General features: G+C 37.6%; 3 protein-coding genes across 3 annotated transcripts; all 3 read right to left on the bottom strand.

Annotated features, from left to right (window-relative positions):
- Window positions 1–83: 83 nt before the first annotated feature.
- Window positions 84–4,596, bottom strand: LOC109483101 (receptor-interacting serine/threonine-protein kinase 1-like). Its single transcript, XM_019786090.1, has 6 exons — window positions 4,524–4,596; window positions 4,242–4,349; window positions 3,834–3,998; window positions 3,285–3,440; window positions 2,620–2,777; window positions 84–2,039 (listed from the first exon to the last, which is right to left on the bottom strand). Exons 2-6 carry the CDS (start codon window positions 4,339–4,341, stop codon window positions 1,914–1,916), a joined length of 705 nt encoding a protein of 234 aa, XP_019641649.1. The 5' UTR covers window positions 4,342–4,349; window positions 4,524–4,596; the 3' UTR covers window positions 84–1,913.
- A 373-nt stretch (window positions 4,597–4,969) lies between these two features.
- Window positions 4,970–8,167, bottom strand: LOC109483031. Its single transcript, XM_019785986.1, has 6 exons — window positions 8,100–8,167; window positions 7,620–7,791; window positions 6,985–7,141; window positions 5,914–6,141; window positions 5,550–5,615; window positions 4,970–5,094 (listed from the first exon to the last, which is right to left on the bottom strand). The coding sequence occupies exons 1-6, from the start codon at window positions 8,165–8,167 to the stop codon at window positions 4,970–4,972; spliced, it is 816 nt and encodes a 271-aa protein (XP_019641545.1).
- A 6,356-nt stretch (window positions 8,168–14,523) lies between these two features.
- On the bottom strand, window positions 14,524–17,330 carry LOC109483030. The gene is made up of 5 exons (XM_019785985.1): window positions 17,241–17,330; window positions 16,049–16,171; window positions 15,368–15,559; window positions 14,712–14,840; window positions 14,524–14,540 (listed from the first exon to the last, which is right to left on the bottom strand). The coding sequence occupies exons 1-5, from the start codon at window positions 17,314–17,316 to the stop codon at window positions 14,524–14,526; spliced, it is 537 nt and encodes a 178-aa protein (XP_019641544.1). The 5' UTR covers window positions 17,317–17,330.
- Between the last annotated feature and the right edge of the window lie 510 nt (window positions 17,331–17,840).

The following is a 17,840-nucleotide window of genomic DNA, read 5'->3' as shown; positions in this document are numbered from 1 at the left end:
ATATATTGTACAAAATGTACTATTGGCGTGTAAATACTTAGCGTAACTATCAATATTCATGAGAAAGAATCTCATCATTCATTTCAACATCTTGCAATGCACTTGACAAGTACTATATATAAATCTGTTGCAAACAAACTAAAGACAGTTCTGTCAATACTGGTCATGTAAAATTTCCAACAGAACCAGGGCTCTTTTCAACTGTAAAGATATCTTATTCGAACTTTTATGATTAATCTATAGTTCGAATGGCAAGTATCCAGACCCTAGCCTATGCTGTTGTAAAAGTAATGCAGCTACATGTAATTAGTTGAGATGGTTAATCCTAACTTACTTACCGCTTATATTTACTGGTCCCCTGACCGGGGGTGGTCGTGGAGGCGCCAAACTATTGTATAATATGGTTTATCTTCGACACTTGGTTTCAACTTGTATTTACTTGTAAGTATAATGTAATAGTAATTTTGTGTGTTTTATTCCGATTGTTATTTTGTTTGATATGCATGCATCTTTAGTGGAGACATTCAGATGAATATTATAAAATTCATGTACAACTCTAATCTTCCCTGTAAAACTACCCAAACTGAGGAAAAAGGCAAAGAAAGGAAGTACATTGGCATCACAGTTTAATTGAGAGGCACTTGTTGTGTTCTTTGATGTGCTCAAAGTGAGCATGACTCTCCCTAGACATGTATATACAATGAAAAAAAAGCTTGTTGTTCCATCTTAAGGACCATACAACATAATTTTACCTTTGTCAATGAGAAATACAAGACAGCAAGTTATAAATGATTATGAAATTGGCACAGCAATTGAATGGCAATGAACTTAATAAACAGAAATATTTTACAACCACAATTGGAAATCAACTCTCTTATTTCCCATAATATATAAACACTGTAATATTTATAATTACTATATACATAGTAAGGCTAATTTAACACCCTTTACATCACTAAATTTACGTGAAACTCTTAAAAACGCAAGAAATTCTAGCTCTTCATATCAAAAAGTCTTGCTATAAAATATTCTATTTTTCAGATTAATCACAATGATTTTGTACACTTCTAAAATACTTACTTTCGAAAATACAGCATTGTTTTCAAAACTTTACCATCATGATAGTTTTTCCAGCAGCTTAAAGCTGATATCATTTAATTTCATTCTAGCCCCTCCCCCTTGTCTCTGACATTGGGGCTACCAGAAATTCGTTCCACAGCTACTATGGCCTGTCAAACAGGGTTTTATCTGTTCACTACACTCGAGAAAAACTGAGAAAAACTTGCCTATTCCATAGGTAGCAAGATCTTTAGCTGCCTTTTTGATCTGTTGTTCAAATACATGTATCATTATATTGCAATAAAATCTCTTTTTGATATGTTGTTTAAACATATGTATCCTTATATTGCAATAAAACCTCTTTTTTTGTCTGCCTCAATCTTAAAAACTTATGAACCATGCAGCTGTAAGGCTTTATACTAAGTGCATGTTACTTGGCAACAGAGAAATTGATATACATTTGTATACAGTCAAACCTTCAAAATACGGCCACCCAGGGGATCAAGAAACATCCAGGTCTTCTTGGATAGGACAGGTGGCCTTTTAGGGAAGGTTACTTAATGCTTGCCTATGGAATGAAACTAAATATCGAGAAAAGACGATTGTCATTGTGAGGTGGCCACTTTGGCAGGTTTGACTGTACAGTGCAACAAGGGGGGCATGAAAAAGACATACCTTGTACTAATAACTTGGTACTGACATACATCGTACTAATGAAACTTAGTGCACTTTGGCAACAACGCCATTAGCATGCTTGGGGGATTTTCTACCTTATCAGAGAAAGGAATGTACCAGAAGTTATGGCCATCAAGCTATCATTGCTATGGCACTTGATGTCCATGTACAAAGAAATTTTAGTTTTTTTTCAGTATCTTGTCTGCAACATCGTGAAGACCTTCTTGTTCTAAAGCTTGGATGAGGACAGCCACTGTTGCACTATCACCCTTCAGTTGTTTCCACTTCCGAAGCATCTGGTAAACCTGTTAGGAAGAAAGGTAACAATGTTCAGTTCTTAGAAAGTGTGGTGGGACATATATGCATTATCTTACAATTTGTTTCCTGATTTCATCTATGATGAAGGAATAATACAGTCCTGCGTTTAAAGTCATTGCATCTGTTAAACAACAAAGATCCTGACTATCATCTGTCTGCAAACTTAAAGGCAGTTCTTAGGGCTTGGAAACCCAATTAACAAAGTCAATAATATTACCAAAACCAATATTCTAGTCATTTATATACAGTGAGTTGAAACCACAGTGTGCCCCAATGTATATTGACCCTCATGGAGCAAAAATTACCAAAATTCTGATGGAAAATGGAAGGGCCCAGGCCTGATTTTTAGGGTACCACCCAGAAAATAAAGGAATCATCTTAGGGATTGTTTCAGCAGTTTTAAATGCCAATAGTATGAAATGCTGACTCAAATGTGCTTAATATGTTATATGCCTTTCCAAGGCCTATCGCAGAGGGGAAAGTCACCAAGACTACAGTAGGGGCATTTTGGTGTATTAGTTCGCTTGTGCTGTTTAAATTTCAAGCTAGGATTTGCTCTGTGTTTACCTTTTCACTCAAAGGTTCCTCTTTGTGATCGTGTTCAATCCCATCTATTTGCCCATCTGACAAACCAAGCCTCTTTGCGACATTCTTCCACTTCCACCCTATGTGTTCTTGAATTTCCTGAAAGTCTTCTTCTTGAACAACTCGGGACAAGGTATCTGCTACAAAAATGATTTTGAAAAATGTTACTTTCATTTAAGGTGTCTATTTTATGAAACTTTTTAGGACACTAATTAGAATTTTGTAAATTTCTGTTTGTGTTATTTGAATTTTATTTTTCATGGTGTCTACTAGCAGTGTTTCATTTTGTTCTGGTAAAGGTACACCAGATATTCAGGTCCAAACCTGTACCTAGATAATTCTATCTACATTCTACAGCCCTACATCAAAGACAGAACAACAATAATGATGACACCAGTGCTAAAACAAGAAAAGCTTTTTAAAAAAGCTGGGCTGGCCTAAAATTTGACTTATTCACATTCCTAAGTAAGAACAATTTGTTTTTTAATGTTAAAAGCAAAACAACGGATGTTAAAAATAATACCAAAAAGATTTGATCTTGCAATGTGCGAAGTTCGAAGGGCTTCTGCAATGGTTTACTTTACCACCATTACAACAACAGTCCAATTAATATGGGCTAAAATAGATGGATACTTTTAGAGACTGACTTGAAGCTGGGATTGATGTACTTCCAGCATCCATGCTATTGTCTGACCTAGGCTGTGGTCCAATGTTCATGACATTGTGGTCTCCATCCTGCATGTAACCCACCCCTCCTTCTATGTTTACTTTGTAGCTCCCCTTGTTTTGAGGTGGTCTGCGACCTGTAAAGAGCACAGTCACTAAGAGAAACAATCAATTTTCTATTGTTTCATTTAACAAACATCTGATCAACATCCATGTTAACTCCTTAGAGTAGAGAGTACTTGCTTTGCAATTTGTTGGTTGCAGGTTTGATTCCCTGACTTTGCACCAAACACTTTCATTGATAATGGCACATACTACTTTCTCTTCTTAGCAAGTTTGAAAATAAAGTGTACATGTATATGGTAGTTGAACACACGACACTACCAGTGGACTCGCCCCCTGCTGTAGTGCTTGAACAACTGTAAGGGCTATAGAACAGAGATGGACACAACATACACCATACAAAGAAGAAATGACTTTCACTCAGAAATCTACTAAATGACACAACCACTATAGGACATGGTATTTACCATCCTTTCCTTGCCCCTTGCTTCTGGCCCCTTTTTTGGGCCGTGATGTCTTGGGCCTGGCCCCTCCAACATTCATCTCATTGTAATGTCCTTTCTGCAGGTATTTGACACCACCTCGAATGTTGACCTCACTGTCAGGTCCTTGGGGGGCAGAGTTACTGGTACCTAGACAAAGTACACATAATTTGAGTTTATTAAGAGAACTGCATAAAGACAGCAAAACCCAAAAGAGTATCAAATAATAGAAAAAAACACATAGTTTTACTATATTACATGTATGTCAGAATCCATCACAAAACATGATGTATTTTTCACATTCACTCAGCGGATTTATGACTCTTGAATCAGTACTGAAGTAGATGAAATTATTAAGTATTGGTGGCCTAACCATTGGTTTTCGGATATTACCTGGTTGAGGAGGCTGATCATGAGATAGAAGAGGTGTAGACTCGTTGTCCTTCTGTCCTGGGCTGTCAACATTCATGCTGATCTCTTTCTCCTCTGACATGTCAGGCACTGTTTGTAGAATTATAGAATTATATTAGAATTACTGACATTTTTGGTATTGTTTCTTTAAACAATAGCAAACAATAATTATTATTCTTCTGGAACTCTACAATATACATGTACAATGTATGTAGTTAGGCACCAGTATGTCTCAATCAAAGAAGTAAACATTTAAAATCTTACCTGCTTTGGACTCATCTACATGTAGGAGAGGTGTTAACTCATCCTCATCTTGTGCAGATGGTTCCCCAGATCCTGCAGAAAGCGCAAAACACAAAAAAAGTCTTGTGAAAAAAGTTTTGCCCTTAGTATTTTCATTGTGTTAATGAGAAATACAGTGTGCTACTTGAATTTCCAAATTGCTTTGTTTAAGGTTCTTTGCACTATACATTTTGTATAATAAATAATTATTGTTTTAATATGATCGTATTTGTTTTTCTACAATGTAGTATTCCACAGAGAATGACTGAAGCTGTAGATCGTCTGGCAAGAGGACAAGGGCCCAAGAAGATTCCTTCCCTGCCTTTTCGTGAATGGTTTAACCCAACCACGTTTCAATATGGACACACAAAAGAACAGTGATTAAGTGCTTCCTTTTCACTGTTACAAACTGTTTGATATTTGTAGCCTCAACCTTGTGATCTAGAAGCATGATTCTGCTTACCTGCTGACTGTTGCCTTTCACCATGCTGAGATGGTGGTTGAGATGTGGCTTTGGCATCCTCTTTCTTTGCTGTGGGTCCAGATCCAGTGGCTATACAAAACACAACTTATTAAACATAATAGTAAAATTACTATCTATGGACTGAAATAGAAATATATTACTAGAAACTTTAAGATAACATTTCTAATTTAAAAGAAAATGCATAATGTTTACCTTTGCATATGGTCTGCTCTGTTAATTCTTACTCACTCATATATATGGTCAGACAGGAGTCTAAATCACTCCTGCTATAAGATTGCAACATGATGTAACCCAACACTAGTTACCATAGTGACAGATGTCTGGTTCAGGTCATTGGCCTTATTTGTTTGGAAAAAAAGAAGAAGAAGAAACAGAGCAAAAACAATATGTTTTCCTTCCATAAACCTAACAAAATTCAGTTTGAGATATCATAGGGTTAAACAGGAAGCATGTTAATGTAATAATCATCATATACATGTCCAATGGTCATGTACTAATCAACATTTTGAATAATATTATCATACCTTCATCAGAGTAGTCGCTGCCGTTTGTGGCTCTGTCATTGGTGGCTCCATCAGTTTCAGTCACGTCTATAATTATATTTTAAAACATATTTAACAAATTAGCCCAATGCAAGGCCACATGACTGCTTCTGAGTAGTAAACAAGCAAACAAACAAACACTGGAAAACATTGATGGGAGGTGACTATGATAGCTAGGAAATGTCTGTGAACATTGGTTTTGAAGGTTTGTGTTTGAGAGGGATAGAGGATTGGTACATACTTTACTCACCAAGACATGGTATCTCTAGATACCCTAGACTATCATTGTTACAGTAATAATTATTATTGAGTCCAATTTACAGATAATATTACAAATCTCACCCACCTCGGTCATCAGATGTAGGGACGAGGCCTACGAAATGGTTGCGGCGTGGTGCCCCCACCAACATGACCTCTAGCTGCAGGGTGTCCGGTATACTGTCCAGTATACAGGAACACGGTGTCCTCAGTACGTTATTATATTCAGCATATCCAATACTGTCAGTAGGATTCGGACAATACAGAAGGATGTGAGACCTCACAAAACCTGCCAGGAACTTGATCGGAAGAATACCTGAGTGTTCAAGAGGATAGAAAATAAAATTCATTTTTGTAGTATGTATTTACCAATCTTTACCATCAGACATTGTCTACGGGCATTATAACTACATGAACATACTAGGTTATTGTTCATAGCTTTGATCAAGGAGCTATGGCCTTTCAGTGGTTCTACTCTCATCTGCCAAATAAACATACGGGTACGTTTATTTTTTTGGGCCCAAACATCCACCCAGTACGTTCTTATTTTGCACAGTACATTTATTAATTTTTTGAAAACCAGTAATTTTTTTCAACTTTGTGTGAAAAAAATTGACAAATCATCGACGTGAAGACGTTTATAAACGCATATTGTAGCGAGAAACTTGTCATTTTTGGGCCGGTTTTTGCAATCACCGTGTGAATAAATTCGTCTGAATGTTCTATTGTCATGGCTGGTGCTTATCAAAATACAAAATATTAAATGCTCTTTTTTTTTGTCTATTTAAATTCCTAATTGCAAATAACAGTTAAAGATTTGTGCATATATCAGTAAGGGTGCATTTTAGTACAAGAGACACAGGTTACCCGTCAATTTTGGTAATTTTCCGGGGGTTACGTTTATTCCGGGGGTATGTTTATTTGATTTTGAAGATTTGTCCGGGGGGTACGTTTATTCCGGGGGGTATGTTTATTCGGCAGATGAGAGTACATGTACATCTGCGTCAGGTGGTCCAAATTCACCCTCAACCTTGTATTGTCTTTTGATATCCATGCATTTGTACATTCTGGGGTGCATGTCAATAGTGAATACATTTCTTTTGACTTTGTTCAATAAGACCATTAGTGGCTATAGTTTTGTGGTTTTCGTATTCCTTACCTGAGTATTCACCACGATTCATGGTTTTCCTTGCTTGCTCTTGTACAACATCTGTCAACCTTTCATAGAGATCAGTCTTGTCCTGTCCTACATCAGATATCATCGAAAAAAATCTTCCCACACTGACCTCATCAGCTCTCTTTAGTTCTCCATACAACTGTATTGTAATGAGAAATTATGTTAATGTTAGAGGAAATCATAGCCTAGAACCTTGGCCTATGCGCTCATAGTTAAGTTCATACTCTTACACATTTTCTCATGTCAATCCTGGTAATACATTTTGTCGTACAAATGTATGTATGTGTAGTTAATGAAATGTTCAGATTTTAACATGTTTTCGTTGACAGTTTGGTAAATATTGGAAAAACTGCTCTAGTCTAAATCTCCATTTCAAAAGTACTCTGAATCTGTACATTTCATCACAAAAAACATTTACTAACAATATTAATATTACAATGTTTAATTTCTTTTTAAGGTTTTAACTCTTATATGTATAACTCTTAAACATTATGCTGTAGTCTGCCATTTTGAAATCATTGATTTCACTCTGATTCTATCATACTTAGGCACTTTAGACTTGTAGATTTAAATTTTACTTGGCTGGAATGCCTCATTAAAGGTTTATTTAGTAATACCTCATCCACAATGTGCTTCTGATGGTTAACAGCGAACACCACGGCCCCCAGCCTCAGCAGCATTGTGTGCTCCTCTCTTCCTCCCCTCAGGAGTTTGCCCACTGCATGGAAGAGGCAGTCTCCATCTCCAGTGGTGCGGATGGCGATCCGGTTGTCTGGCATACCTTCATAGCTGAAAAAAAGGAGTTTGAAACGTCTCACCACTTCTAATGTGTCACATACTGGTATCAAACCCAATCCTGGTTAAATCTTTGTTGGTTTTGCAAATGTTTCAAAATTAATACATTGTATAACATTCAAAATGTGTTGAAAGCTAAAGAAAAACTTTTTTTTCAAATACAAATGTGCCATGTACAAATGTCCACACAAGTAATTTTTGTACTCAAGTTTGATTTTATAGACTTTTATAGACAAAAGATGCTTTCATAATTATGATTTGAATTCGTGTATTTCTTCCGTGTACTGTGGACTTACATGTACCTCTCCTGCAGTTGCATTGCAATTGCACGGTCTGCAGTCAGCATCTCGATGCTTGGTAACTGTAGCATTTCTTCAATAACACTACAGCATTGCTGTACATCTTCCCATGAGTCTTTTACATCCCTTAGCACGTCTAGCAGCTCTTTGGCAGTTTGTTCCTGCAGTGGAGTGGTTGCCTAAAAACAAACAAACAAACAGCATTTACAGTATTCTGGCACAAGAATAGGAGTTGCATACAGTTTTGAAAGTTAAAGTGCAGCAATGTGTGGCCTTGTTCTCATAAGGGTACATGTAACAGTAGTTAATGTTTCAGGACAGCAACACCTGGAGCATGTTAAAGATCCCACCACACTTATCGATAAGAGTTGGGTACTTTTCCTTCCTAGTGTACAGTACAGCTCGCATTATAGCTAACAACTCTGACATCACAAATGCGTTTTTTTTTTTTTGTTAATCAAGTGCAAGGAACGCGGTAAGACCGCATTTCACATCCAACAATAACATGTTTGGCAAGCGTCAGGGTTCGCAGAAAACGTGTCTTTCATACGGTATTTATATGTAAGGTGTAAGATCAGAGGGAAGTAGGAGGGGTACTGATTAACCCCACGCAGGGCGGGAAATGCGTGGATTAAAGACAACTTAGAAATGTTACGATCTTCTGTCCCAAGATCTGCACGGCTCCTGTGGCAGTACCACAGGTTGTGGTACCTAGGGTACCCGTATCATGATTCAAAAACCTCAATATAAAGCATACATACCCCGGACAAGATCTCCTGAACTTGCAGCAGCAGCTGATGATTTCTTGGCTCTGTAACAGTGAAATGAATAAAAGGCTATAAGATACAATCAGATGATCAAGAACTTGGTAACAATGCTCTCTTTTTTGCTGATAATTCACTATATATGTCTGTGAAAGCCAAAAAGACCTGGAATTTGTAGAAGGCTTATGCTAACCTTCATCTGGCGGCTGTCCAGGTGCACCTGGCGGCTGTCCATGTGCACCTGGCGGCTGTCCATGTGCATCTGTCGGCTGTCCATCTGCATTTGTCGGCTGTCCATCTGCATTTGTCGGCTGTCCATCTGCATTTGTCGGCTGTCCATCTGCATTTGTCGGCTGTCCATCTGCATTTGGCGGCTGTCCATCTGCATCTAATACAAAATTCAATACAACGCAAGCAAATCATTTGGCTCAGAAATACATTGTAAGCAACAAATGTTGAAAATAAAAAATATAGACTGTTAGCCACATAGAACCTGCCAATCTTAATCTGCATCCTAAAATTATTTAGTAAGGTCTTCTTTAATGAAATTCAATGTAACACATTTGTTTAATTTTAATTTAAAAATAATATGTGGTGTATTAGGGTACATGTGGGATTATAAAAGTTGACACTACCTTGTTCCTTGGTGTCATCCGAGGTTGGTGGGTCCTCGGTGTTATCTCGTAGATACTCAACAGTACCTGTTACAAAACAAAAGGAAGGTCTAAACAATAAACACAGTACACAATCAAAGAATTAGGTAATGATGCACTCTGAATGCAGACTGTTATACTAACTATTTTAACCCAAGAGTAGTTTAGTTTGTGATATTGCATACCATCAATTTGAAATTCTCATCCTGAAAGTTACATTCTTAACATTGAGGATATAATATTATGGAGTTACTGTAATATAGAAATAGAGGAAAGAAGGAGAGAATTATAAGATCAAAACTTTGATATTTGCTAATATCATAATACAGGTACAGAGGACTCCCATTGTCAAGTCATTGTGGCACAAAATAATGCATGTACAGGTCAGGAAAATAGGACTTACTGCTTGGTTGCTGTGATTCAGTAACATGTACGTAATCCGGTGAAGGTTCAATTCTCTTGGGCTTTCTGGACATTTCCCCTGTGAAAACAGAACAATGACTTTTTTAAAAAGTGAAAATACAAGAATATGAAATTCTTTTTGTTACACACACAAAAGAAAGAACCTGGATAACAAAGCATTCAAATATTGGTGAAAACATCTTGTTGTGCACCCCTTTGAGGCTTTGAGCTAAACTACATTTTGTAACCAGAGTGTGCCAAACATGATACTGTAAAATCATGTATACAGTACCATCTTTCAGCAGAGCAGATCTTGTTGCCTCTGGTCCCTCTCTTCCTATCCATAGGCGTATCAGCTAAGGGATTAAAAAAAAAGATTAAATATACAGAAATTGTCTAAATATACTTTGTACATGATTTGTGAAATGTAGCAAGGTCAGTTAGTCATTTGCAGTTAGTTTTTAGTAAATATATTCAATACTTGAATGCTTCCACATATAAAGTAACTAAAATGTTACAGATTTAGATTATCTAAACATAGCAGTTACTTACCTCTTCTTTCTGCCTCAGTTCATGTCCAAACAGTTCTGTGACACCATGGTTTCCATAAAGCACCTCTTGTGGGATGTTAAGCTTCTCTGCAAGCTCTTCAACAGACAATGCGTCTGCTCCCACTAGCCTCTTGACCCCTTCCACTGTTAATGGACAACCTGATATGGCAAAATAGGGGCTATTAAGTTTAAAAAAAAATATAACATAAAAATATAATATTGACTTAAAAAATCCTGCCAGGTACCTATGACTGCAACTGGTGTTATCAAGGCCTTCTTAAGTAATGTCTAACACCAGGATATCTGAAGGCATTACTAGTACTGAAACTGCATTTATTATTTAGTGGATCTTTTAGATCATCACTTTTTAATATGATGGTCTAGCCAACAGAATTAGGAAAGCTGATATCATACAAAATGTGAAGGTAAAACAACTATTACCGTACGATAAATTTGATAGTTGAACAATACTAAGAAGCTTAGACTTTCTAGTTAGCTGAACACATCATTGTGCAAGCAGTCTCTCACCTGGTATTGCCAGCTTTCTGTATAACTGCCTCCAATCAAAAGTTTCACTCTTCTTGTAAGGTAGAGGTTCAGCATCACCCAAGCAGACTTGCACGGACTCATCTGTGTTTTCCAGATCCCCATCATGGAAGCTTATCGGAATTTGATTCCTCTGAGGTATTTCATCCTCTCTTAGTTTGTTTCGGAGAAATCCTTTGAACCTGAACTTTGCCACTGGGGTTTGGATTGGTAGGAAGAAGATGCCATGTTGGCATTTCTTTACACTGGAGGCATAGCTGTCTGTAATACTGTCTTCTCCATCTCTATGGAGGTCATACACCAAGAAACCCCATTCCTCCAGTGTTGCACGAATGCTCTTGATGCCATCCATGTTCTTACTTTTCTTATCATAATACAGGGCAACCCTGTATTCAAATGCCGCATCCAGAATACCTGCAGAAGTGTGGAAAACAAAGTGACATAAAAGTATCAAGTTACATGTAAGTATGGATGGAGTTACAAAGATGCAAGACAACATCCTAAATAATTTGAATCTCATGTCCCAGCTACCAACTAATGTCAACCCTCATATCAATTTCATCAGGTATGACCAACATTTAAAAAACATTGTTGTGTGAAAGCCTTCAATGCCTCAAACACCTGGATGGTACCGTTCTTAAATTCACCACTTTTTACAGCTTATGGGTTAACCTGTAGGATTGTGAGAGTTGACATTATAGCATTACAGTAACGACTACTCAAACTAAATAACAGTTGTGACCCCAAACATAACACTCAGATAACAAATTTCTAACATGGGAAACATAAAGAACTGATTGACATACTTGAGGGAACTGCATCAGTCTCGTTGTCATCCAGTAGGGGCTGTTTTTCATCAGGAGAACCATTATCCCTGTCTGTCAACACTGAGAGTAAAACAAAGTATAAGGACTGTATTTTTATCAGATTCATCTATCTATTACTGGGATTTACAACTAGGAAAGGAAAAGGAAAGGTCTCCCATGCTTCTTATGCAGAGCGTAGGGTGGTGCCCATATCCATTTCTGTAGCCCTCGGGCGACACACAATTGTGCAATGCACTACAGCAGGGGGCTGGTCCGCTGGTAGTGCTATGTGTTTGACCTCCCCACACTTTTTCTCATATGTGCTGAGTGCTAAGCAGAGAAAGAAGTGTGTACCATTTTTAAAGTCTTTGGTATGACCTGGCCGGGGTTTGAACTCACGACCTCCCGGTTACAAAGCGAGCACTCTACCAATTGAGCTATTGCACCGGTGCAATAACTCAATAATTTACAACTAGGAAACACAAATATCAATACTAGAAAATAATATCTACAATGTCAAAAAAGTAAATTGATTAGGATCATGCTTACCTCGTCCTTCTTCAACTTCAGATCCTCTCCCGGTCCCAGAGTAGTGTTGTTTTGGCTCTAGAATGCTGCGGTCATTTGATTCATCAGCTGCTGGCTGTCCACCTGAAGAGACTGAAACAGTCTCAATGTCTTGATCATCCAGCGAAGTTTCTTCAGATCCATTATGGTCAGTTCACACAAGATTAAAACACGATGAATTCTATATTCTACATTTCAGTAAAATACACCTAGCAAGAGAAACTTTGTCCTTAATTTCATGAAACCATTGATTACTACTAAACTTAGTGTAATAGTTAACTACTACTAGAACTTGCAACTTAGCTAACAAGGCATCCATGTCTGGTAGAGCTAAAAGCTCAGCAGCTAGGTTTTAAAACTCATTGTTGTAGAGTTATACACTGGTATCTTCTGTGACATTTTGTCCTGATTAAGGGCATACTACACATGGAAACACTTGATGTGATTGAGACTTTGAGGCCCTATTGAGGGAATTTACAAATTATAATATTTTATAAAATCCAAGTAGAAACAGTGCATGTTGCATGCCTACCTGGTTCATTGTTACCCTCAGCTCCTGTCCCTGGTGGGTCTACACGTTCTGGTGGTGGGTCTACACGTTCTGGTGGTGGGTCTACACGTTCTGGTGGTGGGTCTACACGTTCTGGTGGTGGGTCTACACGTTCTGGTGGTGGGTCTACACGTTCTGGTGGTGGGTCTACACGTTCAGGTGGTGGTTGAAGTTGTTGTAGTTCTAATAATGAATATAAAAAGAAAATTTAATTCCTTGCAACTGACCAACTGCATCAGATCTGTCAGCAAACCACCAAATTTTATATATGGAGTTCAAATCAAAAAGTATTCCAATGTACAAAAATGTACATGTATGTTCATTATGCATTAACAATTACCTATGCCAGTCACTTACTAATACTATATAAACATGCAAGTAGTCCAGACAATAAAAATGATGTACATTCAAGAATGTTGTAGATTTTTATATGTCCATTCATACCTATGATGGCATGGATGAAATATATGGTTTTCTCTCATGTTTTTCCTACTTCTTCTTCTATCATTTGGTTAATTCAATATCTTCATTAGTGACCCAAATGACCCAAAATTTGGTATGAAGGTAGCTATAGAGTGGGCAAATACTGCCCCACACCTCCAACATTTTCCCACATTTTTGAAACAGGCTATTAAAATTGTTTTATTGTAAAAAAAACTGCTTTAGTTTGAGTGTTTAATCATTTACAATGATAAATTACAATAACAAATAATTATTTCCTGTCTTACCTTCAAGGCTTAGATGGTCTGGCTGGCTATTTCTTTTTCGATACACACGAAAATACAGCAAAAGTACAACAGCCAGAAGTATACAAATAGCGATGATGATGATAAGTGCAATATATCCTGAGTGAAATGGAGGCCCTGAAACAAAAAACATGCATTTTGAAAAAAAAAACATGTGGCCTGGCTTGGGAAGCACACAAAAAACACACTTAATACTGTTTTCGAACATTTCAATATGTGATGAAAAACGTGAACACTTCATTACCTGATAAACGATCGAGGAACAAATACTACTGGTACATGATCGAAATGCATTTCACGCAGCATGTAAACATATGGCGTACAAAAACTATCATCATTGCAACTGTAAATACAATTGTGCATGAAGCTTTCAATACACCTCTCATTTGAATGCATTTGTATGATAAAATGTACCCATGACATAACTGAAACTAATATTACCTGTTATAGTATTGCATGCTCACCTTTCTGTGCTTCTTTGGTCCCAGCCTCCAGGATCTGAGAGTAACTTTCCCCAAAACGATTGGAGGCCATGACCCTAAACTGATACTTGGCACCAGGACTCAGTCCCTCCACCTTAATCAGCTGAATTGTCACGTTTGGGTTGTGAGAAACTCTGCCTGTCTGGTTCCAGCTGTCACTAGAGCTGACGACTCCTGATTAGAAAAAAGAAACACTGATATTTGCAACACTAGCTCTAGCCAACTGCTGCCTACCACTGCAGTAGCCCTGGCAGCAGTATAATCAAAGACTGGATACTACTAACTACATTACTACTGCATCGCTGGAAATACTTGATACATAAAACTAATAATAGCTATAATATACGCTGTATGTGCACCTTATATTTGACTGGTGGCTGGAATTGCAAAGTCAACAATTTGGTGCAGTCCAAACCCTTGTCTGTTCAGCAACCACTCACTCTCACCTGAACTATTTTTCCTCTGTCCCTTGAGTAGTTGCTAAGACAAGGCTTTACTGTAAATTGCAACCTAAAGTGTCAAATATGTACACTTTATGAAAGCCTTACCGGCCTCTCTATACTCCAGGCGGTACCCGACTGGTGCAGAGTCGTAAGGTTTCACCTGCTCCAAGGTGATGTTAACATAATCTTCTCCAGCATTAGTGATGCTGAATGAAGACACAGCTGGCGGGGGAACTGTAAGTGCAAAAACAGAATAAACAGCTTATTTCTTTACCATGTTACCGGTCACGTGTCTCTGACATCACGTTCCAAGAGTAGACGGGTCCATTCCGTGAACAAGGTGGTTGATGGAGTCAACCGAAAATTTGGGTAAGTCCCAATTTTGTAATCTAAGTGTTGGAAGTTAAAGCTTAGCCTTTATTTCATAATGACTTGTACCAACACAGATGAACTTTCATGCTCTTTACCATGTAGTAACTTTCATTTGGTTAATCATAATTTTTTAGCCAGTCTAGCTACTTTTAATTGATTCAATAAAGTCACCTGTAAGCCTCTTGACCAAATACTACATTAAAAAAAAAGATTGTCCTAGTACTGGTAGTAGTTAGATATGTACAGTTTTGGCATTTAAAATAACCAGTTTGCATGCAAAGATGGTGCAAATTTGAGACTTTGTTATACTTTTTTTCAGCTGGTGACATCTTCAATAATATATCCTCACAAGCACATGCAAAAGGAAGTGCAAATTCTTTGTAACTTACTTTTGATGTTGACATACATTTTTGCTCCTTGTCCTTCGGGGCCATGTGTCTGTTGATACTGGTAGTACACCTCTCTACCAGTGTCGCTGGGTTGAACATTACTCAGCTCAGCTACTGTTCCATCTGGTCCCTCTAACAGAGACAGGCGGCCCTGCCACTTCGCATGTATGATCGCATTTTGTACTGGTGCTCCTAAGATAAAACAAAACACTTCAGTTTTTCTATGCTTCTTGGGATAACTTAATCTCCAAAGCAGATTTTTCAGTGAAGGAAGACAGTATCAAATTGGCCAGACAGTTGGGGAAATGGATTCTGTCTGGCCAATTTGATGCTGTCTTCCCCCACCGAAAAATCTCCTTGGAGATTAGGGCTAACTGGGTGGTACACGGGTATATAATGTATAATGATTGATTTGGGTGGCTGAGTTACGGGTTTGTGTGTTCGTTTAACCACAAAGGTTGGCAAAAAAGAAATTCACAAACACAAAAAAATTATGAATAATATAATATGAAAAGGAGGTAAGCAAGAGAGTCTGACTCTGAGACTATAAAAGAAGGTTCTTTAAAAAAAATATTCAACAACCAGCTTTGTGTTCCTTCAAAAGGTGAGATGTGAAAACTTGACCATATATAGCTGTACTTATTTGTTGACAGTATCTCTGAACACAAATGAATGAGTTACCTGCTGCCAATGTCACAAGTTCAATCGTGACTGTGTCATTCACCAGTGCCAGACCTAGCATTTTTCTGTCATCAAAGTTGGTGAAGCTCCTTAACGGAAACTTGGCAGTTTCTCCAATAGCAACTGGTAAGAAATGAACAAGAAAATAATTTTTTTATCCAATAGTGAATTGTTGTGTACATGTACATTTGTACTTAACACAGATGTACAGTCTTACCAAGGCGAGTACTGGTGCATACTGCAAGTGCTCTTACTCCTTATAGAAATTATAACTCAACGTTAAATGATGTCTAACGTTATATTAGGGCCACACCAATTTAATTTGTTGGTTCTCGGATTCGCCTCTTCGTTTTTTTCTGATTTGCAAAAAAAAAAAAATGATTCTGGTTCTGAATCAACTGAAAAATGCTCATGTTTTGCCCCCAGCAGTTGAGGATAGTCCTTTTCTTCCTAGTTGTTACAGTTTTCCCATCTATCATTGCAGTGGTTTGATTAAAAGTTCAAAATTCAATGTTTGAATTTTAACCCAGCCTTTTGTGTTGACTTCATGGCTCATTTCGTAGCATTTAAGCCTATAATAGGATGCCTAGACCTGTTTTTATTTTATTTTTTTTCGCCCTGTCGCTTCATATTTTTTCTGAAAAAATCCGAGAACCAACAAATTAAATTGGTGTGGCCTAGAGTATAGAAAAAAATGTCTAAACAGGAATCAGACCTACCTATAATTCATCATTGTCAGTACCATCTACCGTTTCGGTATTGGAAAATGCGGGGTTTTTGACCAGGGAATAGCAGAAAATCGTGGTAAATGTAGCCTGTAGCTTTGGTACATGTAATCGGTGTCATCCGATTTGTTACGGTACTCCTTACACTCGCACTCGCGATCGCTGGCACGATTTTTAAAAGAAATTATTGGGCTTCCTTTTTTAACGCCGTACACACACCCAAGCCTGGTTACCAGACTTATTTCAGCTCCCGAGTTATTTGCGGATAGGACATAAACTTAAACTCGGATGCTAAAAATTATATTATACTTAGGTTTGGTGTAACACGAGACTAACGCCCCCCTCCCCAGATTTCATATTCTTTCCCGTTTTCACTTTGTATGATGAGATTCAAACGTTTGAACACGTGTTGAGTCCTTGTTTAAACAGTTTTACGCCAAACATAAGAATTGCCGTGTTTTACTCACCATCAATGTGAAGTTCCTGCCCCAAAACCGTTGGGAAAATAGCAGCAAAAAGCAAAAGGCACGGACTTGCCGCCATTTTGTGCGAAAAAAAAGAACTTACTTCCGTGATTGCTCATTATTGTAGCAGGGGGGGAGGGGACCAACGCATAACTCTCCAACGGTAAAATATATAAAATAAAACAAATCAAAATCAAAACATATACAAATAAATCAATGTGATATTCTTTGCAGATATTGACTGCAAAGCTGGATTAGCCAAGATTCTTTGGGTATAATAAATACAATGTTACCCCCTGACCCAATGGGTCAGTCCAGAAAACAGGGTCATCTCATTTAGACAAGGGGGTGGCTTGTCCATTACAGCTAAATATATATGACTCTTACAGTAAAAATACATCATAAAAGTCACAAAATTTGGCTAGACTTTATTTTGTATTTATCAGTAAAACTGCAATTCCTTCAAATAAGAAAAAATGAGGAGGAAAAAAATATTCAACTCACCTTGTCCACCCGAGTTTCACATGTAACGTTAGCAACAACTTTAGGCGGTCCTTGCAATTTGAAACTCGTTCAAAAATCAGACGGTATTATTTCTCTTAA

This window comes from Branchiostoma belcheri, unplaced genomic scaffold (genome assembly GCF_001625305.1).
Source record: "Branchiostoma belcheri isolate BF01 breed outbred unplaced genomic scaffold, Haploidv18h27 scaffold62, whole genome shotgun sequence".
NCBI lineage: Eukaryota > Metazoa > Chordata > Leptocardii > Amphioxiformes > Branchiostomatidae > Branchiostoma > Branchiostoma belcheri.
Note: the sequence above shows the minus strand (reverse complement) of the source record. Positions and strands in the feature narration are given on the sequence as shown.

Excerpts from the sequence above, each read along its gene's own strand:
- LOC109483030 (XM_019785985.1), bottom strand. The coding sequence starts at position 17,316 with ATGGCGGCAAGTCCGTGCCTTTTGCTTTTTGCTGCTATTTTCCCAACG. Across the intron at positions 16,172-17,240 it reads GCAGGAACTTCACATTGATG|TTGCTATTGGAGAAACTGCC; the intron begins GTGAGTAAAACA and ends ATTTCTTACCAG. Across the intron at positions 15,560-16,048 it reads ACTTGTGACATTGGCAGCAG|GAGCACCAGTACAAAATGCG; the intron begins GTAACTCATTCA and ends GTTTTATCTTAG.
- LOC109483101 (XM_019786090.1), bottom strand. The coding sequence starts at position 4,341 with ATGTCAGAGGAGAAAGAGATCAGCATGAATGTTGACAGCCCAGGACAG. Across the intron at positions 3,999-4,241 it reads TGATCAGCCTCCTCAACCAG|GTACCAGTAACTCTGCCCCC; the intron begins GTAATATCCGAA and ends TACTTTGTCTAG. Across the intron at positions 2,040-2,619 it reads AGGAACCTTTGAGTGAAAAG|GTTTACCAGATGCTTCGGAA; the intron begins GTAAACACAGAG and ends TCTTCCTAACAG.
- LOC109483031 (XM_019785986.1), bottom strand. The coding sequence starts at position 8,167 with ATGCTACAGTTACCAAGCATCGAGATGCTGACTGCAGACCGTGCAATT. Across the intron at positions 7,792-8,099 it reads GCAATGCAACTGCAGGAGAG|CTATGAAGGTATGCCAGACA; the intron begins GTACATGTAAGT and ends CCTTTTTTTCAG. Across the intron at positions 5,616-5,913 it reads CCCTACATCTGATGACCGAG|ACGTGACTGAAACTGATGGA; the intron begins GTGGGTGAGATT and ends ATATAATTATAG.